This window comes from Gorilla gorilla, chromosome 2 (assembly GCF_029281585.2).
Source record: "Gorilla gorilla gorilla isolate KB3781 chromosome 2, NHGRI_mGorGor1-v2.1_pri, whole genome shotgun sequence".
Lineage (NCBI taxonomy): Eukaryota > Metazoa > Chordata > Mammalia > Primates > Hominidae > Gorilla > Gorilla gorilla.
The window spans coordinates 179738138-179754443 of NC_086017.1; the positions used below are offsets into that span (position 1 = coordinate 179738138).

At 35.7% G+C, this 16306-nt stretch overlaps 1 protein-coding gene across 2 annotated transcripts in view; it reads left to right on the top strand.

Annotated features, from left to right (window-relative positions):
• Positions 1–16306, top strand: part of LOC134758113 (fibulin-5-like) — a 459088-nt gene that overhangs the window by 300962 nt on the left and 141820 nt on the right. For both annotated transcript variants that reach the window (XM_063704345.1, XM_063704346.1), the window contains exon 3: positions 6339–6461. In XM_063704345.1, the coding sequence (XP_063560415.1) occupies positions 6339–6461 (123 nt within the window). The remainder of the gene's footprint in view (positions 1–6338; positions 6462–16306) is intronic.

Below are 16306 nucleotides of genomic sequence, written 5' to 3' on the forward strand. Positions count from 1 at the left end.
AAAATCTATGGGGAATTTAGAAAAACAATAAAATGGTAAATTTAATCCAAATATGTTAGCAATTACATTAAAAGTCAATGATATGATACTACAGCTAAAAGTCAAAGATGTTTAAAATATATTAAAATGATGTATATACAGGTATATTTATATATAGAGAATTTCTCAGATATATGAATACAAAAAAGGGGAAAACTAAAGTTTAGAAAATGAAATGACATGCAAAGTCATCAATGAAATAAAAGAGGATACAAACAAATGGAAGAACATTCCATGCTCATGGATAGGAAGAATCAATATCGTGAAAATGGCCATACTGCCCAAGGTAATTTATAGATTCAGTGCCATCTCCATCAAGCTACCAATGACTTTCTTCACAGAATTGGAAAAAACTGCTTTAAAGTTCATATGGAACCAAAAAAGAGCCCGCATTTCCAAGACAATCCTAAGCCAAAAGAACAAAGCTGGAGGCATCACGCTACCTGACTTCAAACTATACTACAAGGCTACAGTAACCAAAACAGCATGATACTGGTACCAAAACAGAGATATAGACCAATGGAATAGAACAGAGCCCTCAGAAATAATACCGCACATCTACAACCATCTGATCTTTGACAAACCTGACAAAAACAAGAAATGGGGAAAGGATTCCCTATTTAATAAATGGTGCTGGGAAAACTGGCTAGCCATATGTAGAAAGCTGAAACTGGATCCCTTCCTTACACCTTATACAAAAATCAATTCAAGATGGATTAAAGACTTAAATGTTAGACCTAAAACCATAAAAACCCTAGAAGAAAACCTAGGCAATACCATTCAGGACATAGGCATGGGCAAGGACTTCATGTCTAAAACACCAAAAGCAATGGCAACAAAAGCCAAAATTGACAAATGGGATCTAATTAAACTAAAGGGCTTCTGCACAGTAAAAGAAACCACCATCAGCGTGAACAGGCAACCTACAGAATGGGAGAAAATTTTTACAATCTACTCATCTGACAAAGGGCTAATATCCAGAATCTACATTGAACTCAAACAAATTTACAAGAAAAAACAACTCCATCAAAGAGTGGGCAAAGGATATGAGCAGACACTTCTCAAAAGAAGACATTTATGCAGCCAAAAGACACATGAAAAAATGCTCATCATCACTGGCCATCAGAGAAATGCAAATCAAAACCACAATGAGATACCATCTCACATCAGTTAGAATGGCGATCATTAAAAAGTCAGGAAACAACAGGTGCTAGAGAAGATGTGGAGAAACAGGAACACTTTTACACTGTTGGTGGGACTGTAAGCTAGTTCAACCATTGTGGAAGACAGTGTGGCGATTCCTCAAGGATCTAGAACTAGAAATCCCATTTGACCCAGCCATCCCATTACTGGGTATATACCCAAAGGATTATAAATCATGCTGATATAAAGGCACGTGCATGCACACGTATGTTTATTGTGACACTATTCACAATAGCAAAGACTTGGAACCAACCCAAATGTCCATCAATGATAGACTGGATTAAGAAAATGTGGCACATATACACCATGGAATACTATGCAGCCATAAAAAAGGATGAATTCATGTCCTTTGTAGGGACATGGATGAAGCTGGAAACCATCATTCTCAGCAAACTATTGCAAGAACAAAAACCCAAACAGCACATGTTCTCACTCATAGGTGGGAACTGAACAATGAGAACACATGGACGCAGGAAGGGGACATCACACACCAGGGCCTGTTGTGGGGTGGGGGAAGGGGGGAGGGAAAGCATTAGGAGATATACCTAATGTAAATGATGAGTTAATGGGTGCAGCACACCAACAAGGCACGTGTATACATATGTAACAAACCTGCACATTGTGCACATGTACCCTAGAACCTAAAGTATAATAATAAAAATAAACAACAAAAAAAAACTAACCAAAAGAAAACTGATACAGCTATAACATCAAAAATTCAACTTTAATGAAAAAAGCATAGCTAGATTTAAAGAGGAACATTTTATAATAACAAAGTGTTAATCTACAAGGAAGATGTGGGGATCCTAAGTTTGCATGCCCCTCATAATAGAGCTTCAAATTATATGAAACAAAAATTGCAGTCAGAAAAGGGCACATGTAAAATTAAATAAAGCAATTTCACTATGCTTGTCTTGCTAACTGATAGAACAAGCATATGAAAAAATTATTAAATATATAGAGATATGAAAATCATGATTAACAAATCAAATAAATATACATATTTGTACATATTTGAAATATTACATGTATAATATATGTAAGTATATGTTGTATACATGCACATATGTACATATAGAAAATATAGCATCTGACCATTGAAGAGTGTACATTATTTTCCAGTAAATGTAGATTTTTTAAAAAAAAAACAGAATTGACTGTGTGCTGGAATATAAAGCAAGCCTTAACAAATTGTAAAGAATTGAAATCATGCAGAGTATATTCTTTGTTCACCATGGAATTAGTCTAGCATTTCATAACAAGATGATTGAAAATTCCTCAAACGTGTAAAAAAAAATCCCAAAACATACTTCAAAATAACCCAAAGAAGAAGTATTTATGTAGATTAGGAAATAGTTTGTGTTGATGATAATTAAAATGAAACATTAAAATCTGTGGTGTGCAGCTAATACTTTTATTTGTAGGAAAACGAACATATGAGTGTGATGTGGTCTTTCCAACAAGGCTGGCATCAATTTTATCCTTGTTTGGACACAGTGTATTCAATTCCCTGATTGATAGGAGGAATTCCCCACCCTTCCAGAATCTCTGCTGGCCTGTGACTGCTTTAACTAACAAAAGTCTAAGAAGTTAGGCTATGTGACTTCCAAGGCTAGATCATAAGAAACCTTGCAACTTGTCTTTAAATCTGCTTTAATAGTCTCCCTGGGGGAGGTAAGCCACCGGTCCTCCACCCTGAGGACACCAAGCAGGAGAAAAGCAGGAGTTTGGCATGTGGGGAGCTTCATGGAGGGAGAGGGAGACATCTGACTAGCCACCCAGATGTTCCGACCATCTCAGCCCAAATCCCAACATGGGAGTGTCAAAGCCTCCATGCAGGTCTACCTCTAGCTGTCACCTTACTACTACCTTCTGTAGGACCCCAAATGAGCACCAACCAGTTGATTATTACCTGAGAATCCCTAGACAGGTGGAAAATAATAGTAAGTTGTCTTTCTAAGCCACTTAGTGTTAAGGTGATTGGTTACATGTTTACAGATAACCAGGAATATTTTTTAAAAGAAAGACTGAAAATCAGTTATCTAAATTTCTGTCTAAGGACTTAGAAGCAGAACAGTGAAAGAAACCCAAGGAAGTAGAATAAAGGCAATGATAAAGATCACAGCACAAATTAATTATGTGGGAAAAATGTGCAATGCTGAAAAATCAATAGAGCTACAGGGCTTTTTTAGGAAAAGACTGAAATAGATAGGTGATAGATAGCCAAGATAGATAGATAGATAAAACTCACAAATTCCTAGCAAAACTGATAAGAAACAAAAGAGAAGACACACATGAATTTCAGGAATAGGAAAGGTGACCTCAGCACAATTGGACAGACATTTAAAACATAGTATGAGAATATTATGAGCAACTTAACAGTAATACATTTGAACATTAATATGAAAGGGACAAATTCCTTGAAACACATGATTTATCCCACATATTTAAATAAAAATCTGAATATTCTTATATCAAAGAAATTGAATCTGTAATTGAAAGCCTGCACACACACACACACACACACACACACACACCACAATCCCAGGCCTCAGGTAGTGTCATAAATCAGCTCTTTCAAACATTTTATTAATAAATTATACAAATCTTGCACAGATTATTTCAGCAATAGAAAAGAAGGAAACACTTCTAACTTTTTTTGATGTATCTAGTATGACCTGGGTGTCAAAATCAAGCAAGACTATTTACCAAAAAGAAAAAGTACAGGCAAATCTGTCTCATGGAAAAAAATCATAAAAATTCCAAATGAAGTATTACCTAATAAAACTCAGGCATATATAAAAAAAGTAGCATATCATGACGAGGTTTATTTTAGAGATGCAAAATTCAATCCTGTTATTTATCATGTTAACAGAATAAGAAAAAACATCTAATTATCTTTATAGATTCAAAAAAATGGTAGATAAAACTTTACACCTGTTTATGAATCAAATATGAAAGAAATTAGGATTAGAAAGAACATTTATCTGTATCTATCTGTATCTACCCAACAGTACCCATCATACCTACCTTGAACTATTAAAACCTCTCCTGAGATTTGAAGCAAGAAAAGGATAACCATTGCCACCACTTTTTCTTAGCATCCTATTTGAGGACCCACAAGTACAATAATGAATATTTTAAGAACTGGACAAATGGAAAAGCTATTTGAACAAGCATTTCAACAAGATGTTATCCAAATGGCCAATAACATGAGAATGTGTTTAATCTGATTAATCACTGGGAAAATGCAAATTAGAATCATAACCTGATGCTATTATTAAACTCCCAGAATAGATCAATGAAAAACGCAGCATATCCCAAATGTTGGCAAGAATGAGTAGCATCTGAAGTCTAATATACCACTGGTGGGAGTGTAAATTAGAATAGCCTTTTAAGAAGACCATTTGTCTGTAAATACTAAACAACACCTTAGACCTTTTGACCCAGCAAGTCCAGTCTTAGATGTACAGCTGCTCCTCAGTAGCTGCAGGGGTATATTGGTTTCAGGACACCTGTGTATGCCAAAATCTGTGGATACTCAAGTCCTGCATCTGGCCCTGTGGAACTCGAGTATACAAAAAACAGGCCCTCCACATATGCAGGTTTCACATCCTGTGAATACTGTACTTTGAATCCACATTTGGTTGTGGATGCAGCACCTGCTGATATAGAGGGTCCACTGTATTTAGAAAAATCCACATATAAAATGGACCTGTATAGTTCAAACCTGTATTGTTTAAGGGTCAACTGTATTACCCAACAGAAACGCATTGGTAAGCTCATTGAAGACGTGCATGAGAATGTTCATAGCAGCACTCCTTACAAAAGCCAAAAATAAGAAAATATTTAAATGCTCATCTTTTGTGAAATGAATATTGTAATATATTCATAGAAGGGAACAATACACAGGAATAAGAATGTGTGATCTACAAGTATATGCAACAAGATGGATGTATCTCATAAACAATGCTGAATGAGAGAAGCCAGACACACTTGAATGAAAAGTTAACTTGAGCAAAACAGTCAAAGCTGCATAGCAAGGACATCAGACAAAATCAGTTACATTCAGTCAAGATGCATTGTTGCTCACTCTGCCTATTACCTGATTGGTCCTTCAGTATCAGTTGTTTTCTGCTCTGATGGATCCACACTTTGGTGAGACTTTGCTTATGCTTCTACTTTACGTCTTCTGCTGTTCCTGACCAAACCCTTCTCTCCCTTCTCTGTCTCTCTCTGTCTCCCTCTTCCTCTTTCTCCCATTTTTCCCTGCCCCTCCATACCTCCTCCTTGTCCACTCCATCCCCTCTTCCAGCCACACTCATCTCGTGAGGCAAGGATCTACCAAGTTAGCTAGTCAACATGCAGAAGAGGTACCTCATTTGAGCAGAACCGTAATCAAGCCACCTCACGGCCACTATCAAACTTGAAGATGGATTGGAATACTCGCCAGTTGTTAATTGGATTGGATAAATACATAAAATTGAGTCCTGTCTATAAAGATGACTTACGGCCACAGGTTTAGGAGTGGTCTGTGGGCATATCCTGTATATGGACTCAACCAAATCACATTTCTGTTTAGTCCTCAACTCCAGCTACATTTTAAACTTTGGAAACCACAGAAATACCCTTTTACCTTTCTCACACTGTCCACTACAATGGCATATATATAGTGGTGGGTAACTAATAATTATTTGAGAAGCCAATAACAACATATTTAATGGGTAAGCAGGTGGCCTAGTGTCCTGACCTTAGTTTAGTTTCTCTCATTGTTCTCAATTTCATCCTCAAATGATTGTATGTAAAATTTCTGGGTCTGTACCATAAGCTTCCCAAATCTGTAAGACTAGAAAAGACCTTAGTTTATTGTTCAAAAGTAATATTTCAGATACCAAGATTATGACTTGTCTCTTTCTTCACATCAAAATTAGAGTGCATTCATTCTAATTGAAATGAAATATTGTTTTATTTCATTTAATACAAGGTTAAATAATGATGTCATTCTATGATGGTTCATTTTTAACAGAGACCCACCGAAGTTTCTTTTTGTATGTCTAGTTACAAGAGGCTAATTATGTTTGACTATTCACTTGCAGATATAAATGAATGTACCATTGACAATGGTGGCTGTCAAGATCGATGCTGTAATACAGTTGGCAGTTATTACTGCAAATGTCAAGCTGGCCAGAAGCTGGAGGAAGATGGCAAAGGATGTGAAGGTAACAGTTAGGACTGTCTGCTTACTGATAAGGAAAGAGAGAACATCTATGTAATGCAAAAGAGGAGGTTGTCTTTTATCCAGAGCCAGTTGAAGTGCCTGTGTTGAATGTTGTCAAGAGCACAGATCTTCCTCTCATGTCTAGATTACAGTATTGTAACCCTAAGAACATTTCAAGTAGCTTATTATGGGAAACATATGATTATATGCTGGTTTGGTTGTGTCGTGTTCTGATTATGGAATTTCAATCATTCATTTAAATCCCTGGGTAAAGTACATATTTTTTAAAGCATTTCATTTAATTCTAAAGTAAAAATGATACTTATCATAAAATACTCATATGTTGCTACAATGTAAATGGAGGGGCACAAAACTAACCACAGGAATAATATTCTTGGTATAGAATTAGCTTTTTGCACAAACCTCAATTTTCTGTTTCCTTTTAAAATTAATTCCTTCCTTTATTTATTAATTCATCATTTTATTCATTTGACAATCATTGAGTTCCTGCTCTGTATCAGGCATTATTCCATGCTCTGGAGATATAAAAATTAATGAGAAATAAATTATGTCCTGAAGGAGCTCACTGATTAGAAGCAAAGATTGAAACATAAGCCCAAGCCTTACAAAGTGGTATTTTTAGGCATTATAGCATGCGGTAAGTGCATTGGATTCAAAGAGACATGTGTTTGAGACCTAGCTCTGTCACTTATGATTTATGTTACCATGGGCAAGTTATTTTATGTTGCTAAGACTCTTCCTTCATTGATAATATTTAGAATAATGGTGGTTTCTAAACCACAAAATTTGCTATGAGAATTAAATAAGATAATGCATCTAAAGCACTTAGCATAAAGGGTGGTGCTCAAATGATAACTATAAGTGGTACTCTCATTTATGAACTTAGTTGCTGCCTGTCTTGGGAATGTAATGGGGGACAGAGATTGCTTCCTTCTCAGTTTCTGAAAGGGAACATAATAGATTAAAAGGATCACTATTACCATGCCTTATAACTGTCTTTCTGAATTTTTTCTGTCTGGCCATATTACTAAAATGCCTGAGAATTTTATATAGTCAGGCATCTTTGTTTGTTTGTTTTAAGATAACAGTAGAAAAGCATTTATTCTGATTATGTTCTATCACTGATCTTAAAAAATCACATTTTTTTTCCTTAACAAAGTTCATTCCTGATGGGGCATATATGAATAAGTTGGTAAGACAAAACAAAACAAACAAAAAATATCCCCACTGAAGGCACCTGAGGCTAGGGTTGTGGGTTTCATTGAGACTACCAAAGGCAAGACAAATTGTAGGTGTGAGTAGGTTGGAAAATGTTTCAATTACCCTTTATCATTCCCTCCCAGCAGGGCTTGTGCAGGCAGTAATAGGAAGGGCTCCAGGTAGAGAGCCAGAAGATGTTTAAAGGCAACTATGTCTGGACCTTCCTGGGACAGGGTTCATCCCAGGAAGCATCCTCTGCCTGGAAAAGTGTAAATTCACAAAGGCAAACCCTAAATTCACCCAGGCTCTTTTTTCATTCAAGTGCAATAATCTCTATTTCTGGATGAAATTATTTGGCAATGGTGATCCCAGTACTGATTCAATCTCAGAAGAAGAGTCAAGGACTGCATTGTGTTCAAGGTAAAAGTGGGATGGTGACCACTGAAGACAACATGGTCTGTACTATGAGAATAGTGTTTTCATGAACCCTCCCTTCATCTGACAGGCAACAAGCTATTTATTTCTCTTTGACTGAGTATTATTATTGCTGTGTCATCATTGTCATTATTATAGATATATTTGAAGCACCTATCACAGCAATTCACCATTGTTAGGTATAATAACTATTTTTATAATAGCTATTAGGCTAATAAGGCACGTTAGACTTCGCACCCACTGGTTCATTTACTTTCACTTATCTCCTATTTTAACTGAAGTTAGTTACTTATGGTCATTCATATAAGTGACAAGGTATTTAGAGAAATGATTTCCATGGTTTTATTTAGCTGAGTCCATTTGTACAAACTGAATACAATTAAGGTCAGTATTTGTATGAATCAAGAGTATGATAATCAAGAATCCAGAGTTTGATATAATGAGATAACATTGACTTCCTACTTTCCCAGGACTAGGGATGGTGGTTTGGAGTAAAGCAGCTCACCTGCAAAGAACCTCTTCTCTCAGTCTCATTGATGTTAGAATCTTTTTTTCTTTTCATTTCCTTAAATGACTATTTGCTGGAGATGGTACTGCTAGAGATTCAGCTTGCTTGATTGTTGAACATACAATCATCTCAGGTTTATTTATATACATGATTAAATAAAATATAATAGAGATCATTTTGAAATCCAGTGCATTCTAAAGACACTGCAAATGAACATTCATGTGAGTGTAGAAATGAGTCATTCATGTTTATTTACTGGCTGGTAACAGTAGAGGTCAGTTGGTTTCAAAGGCCATTTACTTGAATGCTACAGCATTGAATTAAACAGTCATTTAAAAATACTTTTACTTTGCATTAATATAAATTGAATTTAAGTTATTTGAATTGCTTTTTAAAATATACAGACCAGCATTTTAATGGGCATTTGTTGTACTATTTAAATAAATCTAGGCTGGGCATGGTGGCTCACGCCTATAATCCCAGCACTTTGGGAGGCTGAGGCAGGTGAATCACTTGAGTCCAGGAGTTCAAGGCTGCAGTGAGCTGTGATCACACCACTGCACTCCAGCCTGGACAGCAGAGTGAGACCCTGTCTCTAAAATAAATAATAAATAATAAATCTGGAGTCTGTCCTTAAGTGGACGGAATTTAAACATTTATAAACAATCTTGTTAGTTAATCTTACTCTTTAACTTTTTCTATAAAGAGGTATAAACTTGTGGAGAAGGCTCTTGATTAGCTCAGTTTCACTGGTATCCCCTTCTTTCAGGCATAGCACTGAATCTAAAGAATGTTTTCTGATTCACACGCAGATTGATTCTTACAAGATATAGATTAAAGAAGCAAATGAAGGGAAAAAAATGCCTTCCACTGGATGCTGTGGGAGATATTAAAATATTTACATAGTGTGTGTCAAGGATCCCCAAACCTCGGGCCACAGACCAGTACTGCTCCATGGTCTGTTAGGAACTGGGCCACACAGCAGGAAGTGAGCGGCGGGTGAGTGAGCAAAGCTTAATCTGTATTTACAGTTCCTCCCCATCACTCACGTCACCACCTGAGCTCCACCTTCTGTCAGATCAGCCATGGCATTAGAGTCTCATAGAAATGCAAACCCTACTGTGAACTGCACATGCAAGGGATCTAGATTTTGTGTTCCTTACAAGAACCTAATGCTTGATAATTTGTCACTGACTTCCATCACCCCAAGATGAGACTGTCTAGTTGCAGGAAAACAAGCTCAGGGCTCCCACTGATTCTACCTTATATTGAGTTGTATAATCGTTACCTATCACAATGTAATAATAATAGAAATAAAGTGCACAATAAATGTAATACGCTTGAATCACCCTAAAACCATCCCCCTTACCCCGGTCTGTGGAAAAATTGTCTTCCACAAAACTGGTCCCTGGTGCCAAAAAAATTGGAAACTGCTGGTTCATACACACACACACACACACACACACACACAAACATAGATCTATATATGTGCATACTTGTGTGTATATATATATATGCTTATCTATTGAAAGGATGTAAATTTCTTCTTTCATTTGCTAGTGTGAGTGATTATTTTTATAGATTTTCAAATATGCAACTATAATTGCATTTCAGAAAAAATTCAACTGGTATCATCATTTTATTTGCTATTAAAGTCAATTCTCTATTATTTTGTTTAGGATGTTGTATCCACAACTGTGAGTGAAATAGGCCAGTAATTTTTGTTTCTCATATGTTCTTTATGGCAGTGGCTCTCAACTGGGGTGATTTTGTCCCCCAGAGGCACTTGTCAGTGTTCGGAGACACTATTGATTTTCACAACTGAGGGGAGTAGGTGCCACTGGCATCTAGTGGATGGAGGTCAGAATGTTGCTAAACATCCCCTTCTTCTGTAATTCTGATTATACTGCTTCAGATTTCAACCATTTATGTTTTAGAAATCTCATTTTTCTCAAATTTATAGATTATTTTCTGTATGTATGCTCATTTTTATAGTTGTATTATCTTCTTTTGCTATTTCACATATAAGCCTTCTATATTCCATATCTGAATCCAGCATCTGGGGTCCTTGTGGAAGGTCTAAATCTATTGTTCCTTATTTCTAGGACCATTAGTTACACTCTCTTCCCTTTCATGTTATATACACTAATACCTCTGTTCCATAACTTCTTACAGAGCACTGTACTTATTTACACATTGGTACTGTCAATTAGATTGGGGATATCTCCTGGGAAAGAACCATGTCTTATCACTTTTTCATCCCCAGCACACAGTTGTCTAGCACGTAGGGGGATTCCATAAATGCTTATTGAATGAATGAATACCATCATCCTTTCAAACATACAAGCATACAGTCAATATGGCTTTTATTCATTTTATTCATTTCCTTATCTACAGATTCTAATCATGCTGGAATTGTTACTTAAAGTTTGACTAGTTAAACTATTTGGTTATCAGTAGGTCTTAATGTAAATATTTGCTGATAACAAGTCATTTGAAAGGGAAAAATCACATTTTTTTGTTTCTAGGGAGCAAATCAAAGACTTTTGGCTTGCTTTCAGCTTTCTGAAAAGTTTCTTCATATGGCTTGTCTAAATTATTGGTGCCACAACGTAAGTAGTGTAGCTATTCAAGCACGGTAATCTTGTGGTGTCAAAGAAATTTTCTAAATGAAATGGTAACTAATATTACTATATATTCTAATAAATTAACTTAGAAAGATAGTGAACATTGTTTGGACATTTGAGATAAATTCTTCTATTTGAGAGAAATAAATGAACATATACTATACATTGATAAAGGCATATTGTTTAAATAATTGATTGTTAAAATATTTTAAAGTAATTTTAATGATATTTTGGATTTTTTTTTCTAAAGCATATTGGAAATGATTAAGTGAATAAACAGAGAATATAATTCAGCATGCCACTGTGGTGGAGTTACAGAATATTTCAGCTTCCAAAAGGCTTCTATAGTTGGAATTCCAGGGAAATTAAATGATTTGGACAAGCTAACAGTGCTAGTTGATGAGCAAAATGACACCAGAAGCCAAACTTTCTTATTTGTTACCCAGTGTCCTTTCCCTTTGATGTGGTTGATGGACAGCATGAACCGGATGCAGACTAGTCTGACTGTGGGGTCACAGTGTTGTGGGGGTAGAGAGACCCTCAACTCGTAGGAGCCATGATTGTCAGAGGAGGGAAATTAAGACCCTGAGAGATTGACTGATTTCCTCCAAGTCCTAGACAATTTATTTGTAAAGCAAAGAACAGAATCCAGTTCCCCTTTTCCCATTTGTCATTCTTCTTCATTGAAAAATCAATCTGGTCAGTAAACATTTATTGGGTAACTACTATATGTTCAGCACTGTGTTGGGTAATTCGAGAATGCCCAACCCATATTTTAGTACAAAATATGGTTTATTCACAGAGTTTCAGTATTATTAAGCATCCTGAATATAAAATGATTGTGTGATATTTTACATGAAAGTCAAGTAATTATATTATATCCTTTGAGAGTTCACTCAGGCTAGCTCTTTGCCTCCAAGCAGCATGGTGTCTAAACCAGCTAGTTGTTTACCCTAGTATTAGAGATCTCCAAGGTTGGATGTCTTTTAATAACTCTTGTGATCAGGAAAGCGTTCCTTATATGTCACCTATATTGCTCCCATTTAAGCCTGTGTGTTTTATTTTCTTCTTAGTTCAGAGACACTTAAATAATCAGTAATTCTCCACATACTTACAGCACACTAATGTGTAGTTGTTCAACTTAGTAAAAACATTTATTGTGCCAAATATAGTCTGTTGGCACTTGAAGAATAAAATATGATATATGTATACACATACACATGCATATTTATTTTGAGTTTATTAAGAAAACTTGAAATCATTATGAAGAATTTTTCTACTTCTGCATGTTGCTTCTCTTAATAGTCACTTATAAAGGAACTCTGTACCTCTTTCTATTGGTGTTATGGAGCATGCAAAGTAATAGCAGTTCCCTGGCCTCAAAGAGCTAGCCAACTATTGGAGTAGTCAACTATTGGAATTGCCAACCATTGAAATTTATACAGTTGAAGAATAATTTGAAAAAAATCCAATATAGTCTATCTACATATACTAAAAATTGTCCATTTTGAATTTATAGAAACACATTTACAATACAGAATAACTACATTTAAAAGGTTTGAACCACTTAAAATGTGGGGATTTATCTACTTGATTCATAATTGTATTCAGAGTTTTTTTTCTTATTATTCACCAAGCACGTATCAGACCCTTACACTGTGCTCCATGTCAAACAAAGAGCACAAATTTTCGGTTCAAATATTGACTCTAACATTTACTAGCTGTGAGACTTAGAGCAAGTTATTTAATATCTATGGGCTTTCCCTTCATCTATAAAACCAGAATAATAATACTTAGCCTTATATAGGTTGAAAGATCAAATAAGATGTAGTTTGAAAGCATCTTGATGGTAGGAAAACCTTCTTTCCCCTGTTTCGTGCTCACCTAAAGAGGGATTGTTTATTAGTAACATTGTTGACCTCTGTCTGCACCCCACATCTCCCACTCCCTTCTTCCCAAGAGAAGAGGTGTGAAAATACCTCACTGGTGAGTTTGGGGAAACAAATTGGTCTGTTGGGTTTAGCTCACATTCATATTTTCTCTTTGGGGCTTGCAAATGCCTGCAAAAAGTGACCATTCTGGTCTGCTTCTCTGCTTAAATGGAAGTTTCACCATGCCAGGACCCCACATGAAGAAGACAGGTTTTCCATCTACACCTGGGACCAAGTGGGAGAGTTTGTCTAATTCTGCATGCATTTTTGGGAAGCCCATTGTTGCTGCACCCTTAAATTCTCTTATCCAGTTTCAATTTTAACAAAAATAAAATGGATATTTTCTCTCCATATGCCTATTTTGAATTAGATCTCAATTAATTCGAAATTCAGGCAGGCAACATGAATTTGTTATTGTATCCCCTCAAAATAGTAGCACTTTATATTTGCCTAATGCTTAGGAAATTTTATTTCTCTCCAGTTTTTTTTTTATTTCCTCCTATACTATTTGTTGTTGAAGATTTAAAAAAATGTACAATATTATCTTTTTCTCTCCCAGGAGCTTCCAGTTCAATAAAGGAGATTAGATGGATACACAAACAGCTATAGTGTAAGATAGCAGGAGTAAATATAAGGCAGGCACAAGTGCTGTGAGAATTAAGAGGAGAAAAAGATAACCCACTGTTGAATCAAAATGGGCTGCAAGGAACTGGGACAGACACTAATCACTTAGCCCTGGGACTGAACAACCAACCTTCCATTTCTTTAATTTCCTTAATAAAATTCCCTAGTGGAGTTCTGCCCAATATGACTTGTCCTGCTGTCTCTTGTGTCTCTTGATTGACACTGGAAGGCATCCGGGATTTTAACAACAAAGCTGCTACTGCTGTTCCCAAGACATTCCTTACAGAAATTTCTGAGAGTATTCTTAAATATATGTGTCTTTTAGACTAGAGTGAAAACACATATAATTCAAATCTGAAACTCTGTTGTGAAAATGGAAATCAACTTTATTTATAGTTAAGCCAGTCTTTTAAATAAAGTCCATCATTTCTCCCCCAATAATTCTGAGTAATTCCTTCAATACCTCAGCTTTCAGCTAACACTTAACTGTAGTCAACAGAGTATCTACAAGTGAGAGGAGCTGGAAGAGACTATAGCTGATACAGATTCCCCAAGGTGAGCTGGCTCACTTAGCAGATTTCATTAGGGACGTGCAGATTTATGGCAGTTATGGCTTCTACAGGTAGTGCCAAAAGAGGCAGACAAGAAAAAAAAATAGGTCTTAGAGGTCTGTGGCTGACAAGCAAGACATCAAAAGGCTTCTTATTGCCTCAGCAGCCCATGCCACTCTTACTACAAAAACAATGAAGCAGAAGCAGCCAATCAGGGCAAATGGCTGTGTGAAGGTGTCTGAATGTGGTGAGCAGCAAGATACCTCCTTACCAAAATTTGGCTCATGGTCCTTAAATTTTATTGTAAATTGGGAAGCATAAAATATTTTATATTCTGAAGAATAAAACTTTTAGTTTCATTCACAATTATTTTTTAGTTTCTCTGTTTAGTAGTCTTAAAAATGAGCTGATACTTTTAAAAGACTGTATTATTATATTTACTTCCCAGAAATATTTTCCAACTGATGCATCCTGGCTTGAATTCTTCAGATGTGTGTTTACCTTGTAGGTATTTTTTATATTATGAAATCATACCTACCAAAAGATCAGTGTGATCCTGTATTCTAAAGCATGATCCTTTTAGACTTCTGAAATGTAGAGGGTTGGTTCCTGCCCTTACAAGATCCATATTCCTTTCTATTACTATCATAAAAGTAGTTACGGATGACTGACTTTAATTTTCTTGCTATAAGAAATTCCTTCATCAATTTTTAAATAATGGAGACTTATTTTTCTTGCAATAAGGACTTATTAAGGGAGCCTATGAATACATATGTGTGATTTTTAATCAGGAAATAAGTCAGTTAAAGTTGATTTGTTATTTTGCTGCTATTGACTTTCATGTGTTTGTATTTTTAGTGGCCTTCTGATGACCAGTCACCCTCAGCATATGATATCATAGAAAGAAATGAAGGTACTCATTTCTGAAAAAAACTATATACTGTAGTTCATAAATTCAAGTTAATTTTCTGTTTTTATTATTAATTCCAATTCTTAGTTTGTTAACAGGCCAGGTCTGTACTTCCTTGAATTTAATTTAGATCATAATGAAAGGATAGCACTCTTTTTATTTGTCCCAATGGATGCATTTGATGCGTGTATTCCACATGTATTACTGGTAAACCCAACCTTCTGAGAGTATGCATATTTATTTGTATTTTTACTTTATATCTTCTCTATGAGTATCTCATTGGTAAGAGTATATTCCTAAGAATAGTAATATTGTAAACATACAGAATTCTTTATGCTATTACAAATACAAATGTCTTATATTTCACATTTCCTATAAATAGGAAAGATATATGAAAAGAATCTGGAGAACTTTTCTAAAAAGTGTTGTTCTCATTTTAATAAGGAAGATAGCAGGTCTCTAACATTGTATAAAATCACAGGCTTTTGTGATTATTTATCAAAATACACAGAGTAGTTGATTATAAATTAATTATTGTCATTCAAATATGATTTTTTAAGTCTATCTTGCAGAATGAGAAAGGCAGTTAATGTTGTATAAAACCATTTGAAAATACTCAAGTAATAGACCACCTGAAGGGAACTGCATACTGTAGGAGGTCATTGCTGGCTAGGAACACACATAGGAAGGGAACAGGTGTTAGCTTTGGTTGGTCTCATACTGGCACTGGGTCCTAGTGACTCCCAGTTCAGGGTTGGGATAGAGAAGAGCAGAACTAAGATACCCTAGGTTTCTCTGTCTGTGTGGGCATGGGAGGTCGGGGAGAAGGGCAGGAGAGAGGAGAGACAAGAATAATCATGTAAAGGAATGCATTTTATACATATATACTTTATGCCGTATCAAACACATGTTTCTAAGTTATAAAGTTCTGTAGTTCTGACAAGCTTACTGAAGTGGGACACTTCAAATCTTATAGCGGTCTCAGCAATAGCATAAACCATCCAGATGAGATGTGCAAACAAAATGTCTTTTCTCTGCT